A 10,458-nucleotide genomic window follows, 5' to 3' on the forward strand; every position below is an offset into this window, starting at 1 on the left:
TTTGCATAACATCAAACATTGGTTATACACTCGTACTAAAGGATGTACGACATATTCCTGAGTTACACCTCAACTTGATATCAGTGATTGCTTTGGACAAAAAAGGTTTTGAGAGCACTTTTAGGAATGGAATTTGGAAGCTCGCTAAGGGGTCTTGGTGGTTGCCAGAGGAGATGTCCGTTGCAATTTATACAAGGCTATAACGAAAAAATGTCCGAGCATATTGAATGCAGTAGAGGATGATTCTTCACCTGGTTTGTGGCACAAAAGATTGGGTAACATGAGTAACAAATGTCTGCAGATGTTGAAAAATAAGTCTATAATTTCCTTTGCCAAAGGTATGCATTTAAATACATATGATTTATGTGTTACTGGCAAGCATCACAGAGTCTCATTCCAAAAGTATCATGATATGAAATCTAATATATTAGACTTGGTGTATTCTAATGTTTGTGGTCCATTTGATGTTCCGTCATTAGAAGGTAATAGGTATTTTATTACTTTTTACTACGATGCTTCATGAAAGTTGTGATTATTTCATATGAAATATAAGGATCACGTGTTTCAGTATTTTCAATAATTCTATGTCATTGTAGAAAGAAAAACATGAAAGTTTCTAAAATGTATTCATATTAATAATGAAGGCGAGTATACTTCAAAAGAGTTTGAAATTTATTCTTCTAAATATGGCATCACACATGAGAAGATAGTTTATGGAACCCTTCAACGCAATGGGGTAGCAAAGAGGTACAACCGCACAATTATTGAGAAGATCACATGCTTGTTGAAGATGGCTGCATTGCCAAAATTCCTTTGGGGAAAAACTACTATCACCACATGTTATTTGATGAATAGACCTCCCTTAGCTCTGTTAGGCTTAAATATTCCATAAAAGGTATGGAAAGGGAAAGATGGTTCCAACTCTACTCTGAATGTATTTAGTTACAAGGCTTTTTCACATATTCCAAATGAGTAACAATCAAAGTTTGATGACAAGGCTATTCCTTGTATATCCCTAGGCTATGGCAATGAAGAGTTTTGCTACAAACTACGGATCCCATAAGCTATTTCTTTAACCAGAATATTGGTGGGTGTTATTAGCTTGAACATGAATAAAAGGTCCAATTTAGTGTCTTATTGCAACGTAAATTGGACAAGCCGATGAAAGTAGCCAAAAAACTTGAGAGGTGAACTACGTTTTTTGAATAGAGTCAAAACATACTTGAATTCGAATTGTGAATGCTTCTTTTTTTCAAATTGCACAACTGCAACAAGGTTTGTTGGCATTTGGATGCTTAGGATGGCTATTTTATTTTTCATTATTCTCATGAAAATGTGAAGCTGGACTGATATTCAAGATTTTTACCTCATCATTACTTACTATGGTACTGCCTTTCTTGGCTGTGAAACTACTCATAGTAGTGGTATGCAATGCAAAGTATATATTCAGCGTAAAGACGCACCCATAGGAAGGTATAGTTGAGGTGGTGAATGAATGTTGTGTTGTCTAAATGGCTCTTTGGAGTCACTGTCCTTGGCAAAGATGATGTTGTAGAATTGTTGAATCTGAGTTGCAAGGAGAGCAATTTGATTTTGCTGATCATCAAGTCTTGTTTAAAGACGCTGCATTTGAGCTTGATTATATTCTCATATTCACTAGTATGCTTTATAAATACTAAATAAAAATCATCATACATTAACTATGAGTTTTGCCACTATTTTCTACTCCTCTAGGATTTTTTTTATAATCATGTCTTGTCATTATTTATAAGTAATTAAAAGTAGTTATTATATGTCATTTAACCAACGCTCTTCGGACACCCACTATCATAGTTAAAAAGTAAAATTACACTTTATTTTCTCAAGACAAGCTCAAATTATGTTGCTTTCCCTTCTATTTCTAAATGTTACATTAATCTTTTTTTAATGTGAATAATTTTTATTTTTGATTATATTTGATTTGAAAGATTTTCATGTAGAAGGTTATAAAAGTGGAAAAAATTCTTGCATGTGTAAATTTCACCTGATTTAATCATATGCAATCTTTATGTTTACTTCTTTCCTTACAATATTAAATAGATGGAGTTGAATTAATATTTATAAGTCATGAAAAGAGAAATAGAAAGTTAATTTTTATAGTAATTTAATCATGTGTAACTTTTACGTTTGCTTCTTTCCTTACAATATTAAATAGACGAGCCCAATTTATATTTTTAAGTATTCATGAAAACAGAAATAAAAAGTTAATTTTTATAGAATAATCTCTCCTATAAAATGTTAATTTTACCGTTGCAATAACTGATTTTGAAAGAAAGTCTCATGAAAGAAAATATAATATCTCCCATTAAAAGTATAATAATACTTTAGAAAGAAAATATTTACAGGCGACCAAATACAAAGTTAATTAGATTTGGCATCAAAGAATTCTTCTTGCCGCAGTAAATAGTTGAATTTGTCATTAGAATAATAAAATTTGAAAAAAAAACACTGCTAAGAGGCGTCGCCCGGGTTCGAACCGGAGACCTTCAGTGTGTTAGACTGACGTGATAACCAACTACACCACGACACCAATTTGAAAACCCAAATCTCAAAAATGATAAATTACTTTTAGAGATACTTTTTGTTTCACTGGCAACGGTTATAACCTTTATATCCCTGTCACTACACCACGTTCACTCTCAGATCCTTTCTTTGCTTCGCTTCGGTCTCGTTGTTTCTCTCAGCGTTGAAGGTTGAAAAGATCAATACGCAAACATGTCTGCAGCACTCGATATGAGCCTCGACGACCTCATCAAGAGCAACAAAAAGTCTGGATCCGGAAACTTCAGAGGCCGCGCCCGACCCGGACCCGGACCCGCTCGCCGCTTCTCCAACCGTGCCGCCAACCGCGCCGCACCCTATGCCGCCGCTAAGGTACTTTCATTCCATCTATTTCTTTTATCTTTTATTTTAAATAAAATTTCATGGAGATTAAACCTATTTTCCGTTCGATTTGCTCCATCGTCGCTTTTAGCCGCCAGAGACTACGTGGCAGCACGATTTATATGCAGATCCGCATCTGGCTATGGCAGCTTACCCAGCTCAAGGTGGTCGTGCATCTTCCATAGAAACTGGAACCAAGCTTTACATATCTAACTTGGAGTATGGTGTTTCCAATGATGATATTAAGGTACTATCTCTTTTTTTGTATAGCTCAATGCTTGCACATGTCTTTGTTTGGCGTAACCTAGAACTTTGATCATTTAATTTAATATGAGACATGACAATTAGTAAAGCGATATTTGGTATTTTGTTAGGAATTTTGATTGTATGTTGTTAATTTGCGTAGTTTTTGCACAAAACACACGGGTTACAGTGGGGCTGTGGTGCTATCCAGTAGCCTGCCTGATGGTATGTGAGGAGTGTGTGAATGTACATTTGTGCAAGCAACATTGATCTTTAGCATAGTTGATGCATTATTATCTATGTTATCAAATAATAGCTGCGCAATGGCGCTGTAGCGGTACATAGTGCACTCTTTTTGCGAAAAACACTATGTGACCTGATGGTTTAGTGTAACGGTTGTAGTGTGCGGCCCAAAATTGCTGCCAAATCATTCCTTATAGTGAAGAAGGGGCAAGCCAAGCAAAGAATGGTTACGCTAGTTTGGAGCACTGCGGTTTCTAATATTACACTAGAGAAAACCCTAGTTCACTTCTAAAATGAAGCCATTGCTCCTTCTTCTCTGGCGTTTTCTTTTCAACTCCATCAGCTTTTCAGTTACGCTATGCAACAATTTTCAGTAATGGTTATAGGGGCTGGATTGTGGCCAATCGCAGCACTATAGTGAAGGAAGAGGAGATCTCATATTTTCCCCTGTTGTCCCATGCGCATATTAAGTAAGGGGGTATGATCGACTTTATATGCTCCCTTTTTTTCCTAATAATGTTATTGTTTGATATTGGAATCCTATCTCTCGACTCCTACATCTCTCCACTCGCTCCCTTGCCTCTGTTTTTTCTTGACCCACTCAAGTATTTTCTTTTCTGTTTTGCATCTTTCAGGCAACAGGTTTCTTTCGCTCTGTTTACTGTAGGGGCTATACTGCTACCCGTTATAGTGTTTTTAGGGCTGGTCCGCGATTGATACTCTTAAGTATTTTGGAAAAGTACTCTAATGATTTTGCATAAGAAGCATTTGACTACTAGTTGCAAAATAATCAATGAAACCTAGCAACTAATATTATTTATCACTACTAGATTTGGATACTGCAATATATATAGATGATTAATTGATACATAGATATTTGTCTGTATTGAAATGGTATAATGATCAGTTATGATAGCTAGTGATGGGGGGTGGGAAAAAAGGATGTGTCAGAGACAATTTATATGGTATGTATCCGTTTAGAAGCATTAATCTTAAATGAGATATTGACCAAATAAAACACATAAGGTAATTGATTTAATAGGTTTTAAAACCCGCCAAAAAAAGGAAATATTAGAGTAGTTTTGGTTATAGCCAACAAATAAATGATAATAAAATGAGTTAACCGTAGTAGTAATGATGTCATATTGCTCCGAAGAAAATTATTTAGCATGTGATGTAGTATTCCACAAATTACAATGACGAGTCTTCCAATCACTGTCTTGATCTGGTCCTCCATTATGTTTGCATGGATACATCCATGAATATACTGTTGGGAGTTAAATAACAATAGTCACCTAATTAAAACAAATCTTTAAATTTTTAAAATTCAATTATTGAAATAGTATTTTAAATCAATGAAATTTATTATAGTTTTTATGATATTAATAAATAAATATTCATACAATAACAATGACAATCATATGTTTTAAATCAATTATAGGATTAATGGTACCAAATGCTGCACGTGCCAGGACTCCAAAGGCTTGGTGATTCGAACAATTTTTCCAATGGATGCATGCATATTTAAAACAGACACAGTTCATTGTTCTGTTTTTTTTTGGGTTGGAAGTTCCATCTTAGGTGGGCTGGGCCTAACTGACATGGGTCGAGGTTCTTAAACCCTACTTGTTTCTTCTTCAACGTTTGAAACTTCAACTCTAGACTGGCTTTTCCTTCTTTCCACATGCAACAATGGTGAAATCCAATTCCAACAGCTCCAAAAATCCAGAGGGCATAGACCTCCTCAAATCTGACTAGCCTCTTTCGCTTCTTTGCTACACTGATTAGCTCCTTCCTTGAATGTGAAATTTACTATGGAAATGGTGGAAATTTGTATTTGACAGTATTTAGTCCCTTCCTTTATATTCCTTGAATTTTGTTAGTATTTGACAGTATTTGTATTTCAATGAATTTCTATTCCAGCCTTTATGTTTCACTTATTTTTTGAAGCTTTTATTTATGTGTATTATAACTCATAATTTAGTATGGCATTTATGTGGGCTTCACCCGTAGTGGCTATACTGCTACCTTCCATCCTGCAATAGCTCATTTTTGGCTGCGGCTGTAATGCACTGCTGTCTGAGATTGATAACTATGATTATTTTGTAGTTGTAACTTATAAATCGGCTTTATTTTGTTACTGTTACTTGTTTTAAAAAATACGAGGATGGTTGTATACTTATAGTCATGACTTCATGCTTCTAGGTAGGGTTAGGGTCAGTATTTAGTGAATTTCATTTTAAATCAATTTTATGATATTTGGTAACCTTTTTTTTTTTTTTTTGTTAAACCCATTGTACAATTAAAAATTTTCACCTTTGCAACAATATAAAAGACTACATAAAGAAGTTAATGTCTTGGTATCTGCTTCAAGGTAGTCAAAGGCAAAACGTGCTTTTAGAGCTCTAGGGGTTTTTAACGTATTGAGGCGTGAGGTGCCAAAAGGCACATGCCTTAATATTAGAAAAAGAAAAAGTGAAACATTTGACTATTTTGCCTTGATTTTCGTTTTCCATATAAATTAACTACTCAAGCATATCATTATTTATAGTAAAATTAAAAGACTTAGATGTTCAGTTTTCAAAATCATAAGCTGCTTGTTGTTAATAGCACCAAAGATTGACAACTACTTATACTTTTAACATTCTTAGTATTTTACCCCTTCTAGCATCATAGTTATGTAGTTAGATGGCTGGGATTCCGAAAACCTTTTTTATTATTTTTTTTCCTGTTACCGGTATAAGATGCTAGTGTCATGTCTCTCACTTGAACTAGAAAGGCACTCCTAACGCATCAAGAGATGCTGATCCCTTCTAGTGCCTCGCCTCAGTGTCTTAGACATGCCTTTTGGTGTTTTTGACTGGACTACTTTGCTTTTACTCTACCCAGGAACCTAATATGCTGAGTTTACTATTTTATTGAGAAAGGAAGGCAAATATTTAATTACAATTATATATTCTTATAAAACAAGAGAATATGTGGTACAGACTTACAGTTTTACAGTCAATGTTTTAAATTTTATTTTCATACTGTGCAGGAATTGTTTTCTGAAGTTGGTGACCTGAAACGGCATACCGTTCATTATGACAGGAGTGGCAGATCAAAGGTATCTTGTCCACTGGCATAATCTGGTCCTTCTGATCAATTCTTTCTGTCCTGCTGTTGTTTAGAAAAACTCTTTTTCGTAGGGTACGGCAGAAGTAGTCTTTTCGCGACGAGCTGATGCTATAGCTGCTGTAAAGAGATACAATAATGTTCAACTAGATGGCAAACCAATGAAGATAGAGATTGTGGGAACAAACATTTCCACACCTGCTGTGGCTCCTGCTGCAAATGGAGCTTTTGGGAATTCAAATGGAGTTCCTCGAAGGTATGCACTTGCTTAATGACTTTGTGCTTTAATAATCTGCTCCAATTTAATCTGATTTTTGGTGGCGTGAACCTTTCTCGCATTCTATGTTTAATTTGGATTGTCTATTTTTTGGATGTTTGAATGGTGTTTTTGGGCTTGCATATATTGCTGTGTGATTTGATTTTTTTTTTTTTAATTTGGTGCAAAACTTGATTGAGTCATGTTTTTTGATGTTATCAATTAGTTGATGACTGTTATTAGTTGTCCCTTTGTTGCAAGCTTTTTTCAATCTTCAGAATGGCTTAAAACTTTTGAAATTTGGAATTTTGAGTCAATTACTTATTGATCTTTTGACATAATGGAAGTCTCTCAACTTCTGTGATGCCTTGTTGCAAGCCTGCTCTTGAGATGACTATCCTGTCATCATGTTTGTGAAAGTGTAAAGAACCACTTCAACCCAAAACCTTGAGGTATTGAATAAAGGCTTTTTTTAATGGACACACCCCCTCACGTAAGAGCCTTTTGGGCTTGAAACGTGAATATTGCATAGGCCCAATTTTTTTTTCTTTTACCTTATGCTTACTTAATTCCGCAAGTGGGGGGCGATGAGGATTGAACTCATGACATTATGGTCACTGAAGCTCTGATACCATGTAAAGAACCATTTCAACCCAAAAAGGATGTGTTAGAGAATAATATAAATTATTAAAAAGACCCTTACCCAACGTCTTAAGGTTTTGGGTTGAAATGATTCTTTACATGATATCAGAGCTTCAGTGACCATAAGGTCACGAATTCGATCCTCACCCACCCTCCACTTGTGGAATTAAATAAGCATAAGATAAACAAAAAAAATGAGCCTATGTAATATCCACACTTCAAGCCCAAAGGGCTTTTGTGTGAGGGTGTGCGTAAGAGAATATATAAACCATTAAAAAACCTTCACCCAATATCTTAAGGTTTTGGATTGAAGTGATTTTTTACAGAAAGTGACCTGGATCCGTACTTGTCAAGATCAGCGTTTTAGCTTGTAGGACAGTACATCGTACGATCCTATGAGTTTTCCACTATGGACGAGCCAACTCGGTCAAAGGATCGTGAACGAATGGTATCACATAGGATCATCGTTCAAACTCGTAAAAACATTAAATCATGTGATTCCTTTGTCGGAGAAGAGTGTGTGAGAGAGAAAGAGAAGGGACTGGAGTGAAAGATGATGGAGCGGTAGTCGTAGGAACCCATCGGCGATGAAGAAGGAAGTGCGAGACATCGGCCATTGATGAGAGAGAGAATGCGTTCCTTATTAGAGTTCAGATCGGCGAAGAAGAGGGCAGTGGAGTCCTTCGATGGGCCACTGAAGAGAGAGAATCGGTTTCCTTACGTGTGTGTTGAAGAAAGAGAAAAGGACGGAATTGTTATTTTTGATTTTGTATGGCACAGCCACCCATTTCTTATCTCATTCCTTTTCAAATTTTTTTGTTATTTAAATTTGCAGTTTTTTATTTCCACTATTTTTCAATTATCAGATTAACATTTTTAATTTATTTATTTAAAACTATAATTTTTGGTAGTTATAAAAAATGGAATGTTAAAATATGTTTTATAATTTAATTTTTTTAATTAATACTGATTTAAGTATTACTTTTTATTTGTCATTAATTATATAAATATTTTAAATTTAATTTTATATTTTAAGTAAGATCTTACAATTCGTGCCAATTTTCCGATCCTAAGTAATATCTGAGTTTGATAACTTTGCCTAGATTAGTTAGTTGCTGCAAATGAATGTTGGTTGCTAGTTCATTCTAAGTGCAATCGTTGCCCATGGATGCAAGGAGATTGTGTTTTTTGTTTCCCATTCAAGATCTTGTAGATATTGTCCTTTTTTCATTTCTGGATCTTGGATTTAGCATTTTAATTTATTGTTAATCAATAAATAGTTTTTTTGGTTTTAATTATTGAGTTGGTTGTCTTTCTTGTATTAAAGATGATTGTATGTGTCATTGATCTGAATTGAGCAGTGGACAAGTACGAGGCGGGGCAATAGGAAGGCTGGGAGGCAGAGGGCCAGGCATTCAAAGGGGTCGAGGACGTGGAAGAGGTCGAGGTGGTGGAAGAGGTCGAGGTGGAGGTCGTGGCGAGAAGTTATCTGCAGAAGATCTTGACACTGAATTGGAGAAATATCATGCAGAGGGAATGCAATTGAACTGAAGGGATCACCCATGTTCATTTTCTTGCTATATCACATCTGTGGTTTTTAGGGGCATGGTGATGGAACACCACATGTTTATGTATCTTTGTCACAGCCTCTACCTTTAGGGAAAGGGGAAGGATTACTTCTCGAGTGAAAACTGTTAGACTTTATATATGGAGTTTGGGTTTCTGTTGTCTAATATCCGTTTTTCTTGGGTATGAATATGGATTAAGAAAGAGAAGTTATCATGTAAAAAGCACTCAAGCTTGGTTTCATTGACTTTAATCAATCAACAAGTGGAGTGATCAATTCACAAAGAAATCTTTGGTTGCAAAATGTGGGAGGCTGCAGATTTCACCTACAGCTGCCTTCTTGTTTTGGTTAAACCATCACAGTGGAATCTTCAAAGAAGGTAGACTGGAGCCTCTTCTGTCCTGTCCCCTCATAAAAAAGATGAGTCATGATCACTTTTTGTTACTAGAATGCCTTTTCCTTGTGCTGTAATTATTTGTTCTGATATATTCTAATAAGGTTTGTTATCTTGAGATGTTCGTACTTGTTATTGGGGAGCACATCTTTCATCTTTCCTGACTGACTGATAATGCTTATTATCTAGTGAGATGGAATATATATCATCTGTTCTAACTTGACTTTACCGGTTGAGTGCACTGGTCAAGATACAGACTTACAGCTGAAGATAGCATTCCCGGATAGGGATGCGGGTTAGTTTTCATCTTACAGTTTCTCGTCCTGCTGAATTCAAATTCTGTTCTGTGCCGTGAATTCATATGCACTATGACCCTGCTTTCTTCCACACTTCTCAGAACAGTCGCTGGGGTCAATGTTACGGTCTTGGTTTTACTGATTGAAATTGAAAGGGACATAGAGGGAGCTGATAGAAGTGCGCATTACTGATGCTTGTCAGAGTGGCTGTTGAAGTTAACAGGCCGTGGTGACATTATTGGGCATGATAATTCGCCCTCCCTAGCTGGGGAAAGGGTAACGTATACTTCCCTTAAACCAAGTGTAATGTTTGTCCTTTATTATGGGTTTTTTTTGATGAACTGAGTGGTCCGATTGCCAAATAATATTATATTCATTGGAGCAGTTGCGGAATAATCCATAATGTGTGGCTTGTTCTCTTTAACGTAAGGTGCAGTATCACTTTGCTCATAAGTTGTTTTTGACAGCTGACCTGAAATTGACAAGTGATTTTTTCTTTGGTTTGTATTGTGATTGTGATGCCAGTCCTTGGTGTTGCTGCAGTTGGAACTAGTGGAAGCTTTGTTTCTAACTTGTGATTTAAAATTAAAATAAAAATTAAAAAAATCTAATTCTTCCGCTCACTAGTGCTTTTGTAGCCCGAAGCCCTGCGGGTTTTTTGCCACGTAGAAGGCATCCTAGTACAGTGTGCTATCTGAAGCGAATTATTTACGTACTTTTGCTAAATGAATTGCAGTTCTTTGTTTTCAGCGTCTTTTTTTAATTCCCTAATGTGGAAACC

At 35.7% G+C, this 10,458-nt stretch overlaps 1 protein-coding gene and 1 non-coding gene across 8 annotated transcripts; one reads left to right on the plus strand and one right to left on the minus strand.

The window, feature by feature from the left end:
* Positions 1 to 2,495: 2,495 nt before the first annotated feature.
* TRNAV-AAC (transfer RNA valine (anticodon AAC)) lies at positions 2,496 to 2,569 on the minus strand. The gene has a single exon. It is a non-coding gene; the product is annotated as a tRNA-Val (tRNA).
* Positions 2,570 to 2,704: 135 nt separating this feature from the next.
* Positions 2,705 to 10,219, plus strand: LOC133315579 (THO complex subunit 4A-like). 7 transcript variants are annotated; one of them, XR_009752106.1, is made up of 6 exons: positions 2,705 to 2,913; positions 3,014 to 3,169; positions 6,446 to 6,514; positions 6,597 to 6,778; positions 8,782 to 9,676; positions 9,779 to 10,219. XR_009752106.1 is itself a non-coding variant. In XM_061517224.1 (6 exons), exons 1-6 carry the CDS (start codon positions 2,755 to 2,757, stop codon positions 8,969 to 8,971), a joined length of 726 nt encoding a protein of 241 aa, XP_061373208.1. In that variant the 5' UTR covers positions 2,705 to 2,754; the 3' UTR covers positions 8,972 to 10,219. The 7 variants fall into 7 exon arrangements, 6 of the variants coding, with proteins under 6 accessions (XP_061373208.1, XP_061373205.1, XP_061373204.1 ...); XM_061517224.1 differs by having other exon boundaries at positions 8,782 to 8,861; positions 8,892 to 10,219; XM_061517221.1 differs by having other exon boundaries at positions 8,779 to 10,219.
* Positions 10,220 to 10,458: the final 239 nt, after the last annotated feature.

This window comes from Gastrolobium bilobum, unplaced genomic scaffold (assembly GCF_033153095.1).
Source record: "Gastrolobium bilobum isolate Gb01-03AN ecotype WA unplaced genomic scaffold, APGP_CSIRO_Gbil_v1 utg1559, whole genome shotgun sequence".
NCBI lineage: Eukaryota > Viridiplantae > Streptophyta > Magnoliopsida > Fabales > Fabaceae > Gastrolobium > Gastrolobium bilobum.

Coding starts and splice junctions, on each gene's coding strand:
- LOC133315579 (XM_061517221.1), top strand. CDS start 2,755: ATGTCTGCAGCACTCGATATGAGCCTCGACGACCTCATCAAGAGCAAC. Junction 6,515..6,596: donor ACAGGAGTGGCAGATCAAAG/GTATCTTGTCCA, acceptor TCTTTTTCGTAG/GGTACGGCAGAAGTAGTCTT. Junction 6,779..8,778: donor TCAAATGGAGTTCCTCGAAG/GTATGCACTTGC, acceptor ATCTGAATTGAG/CAGTGGACAAGTACGAGGCG.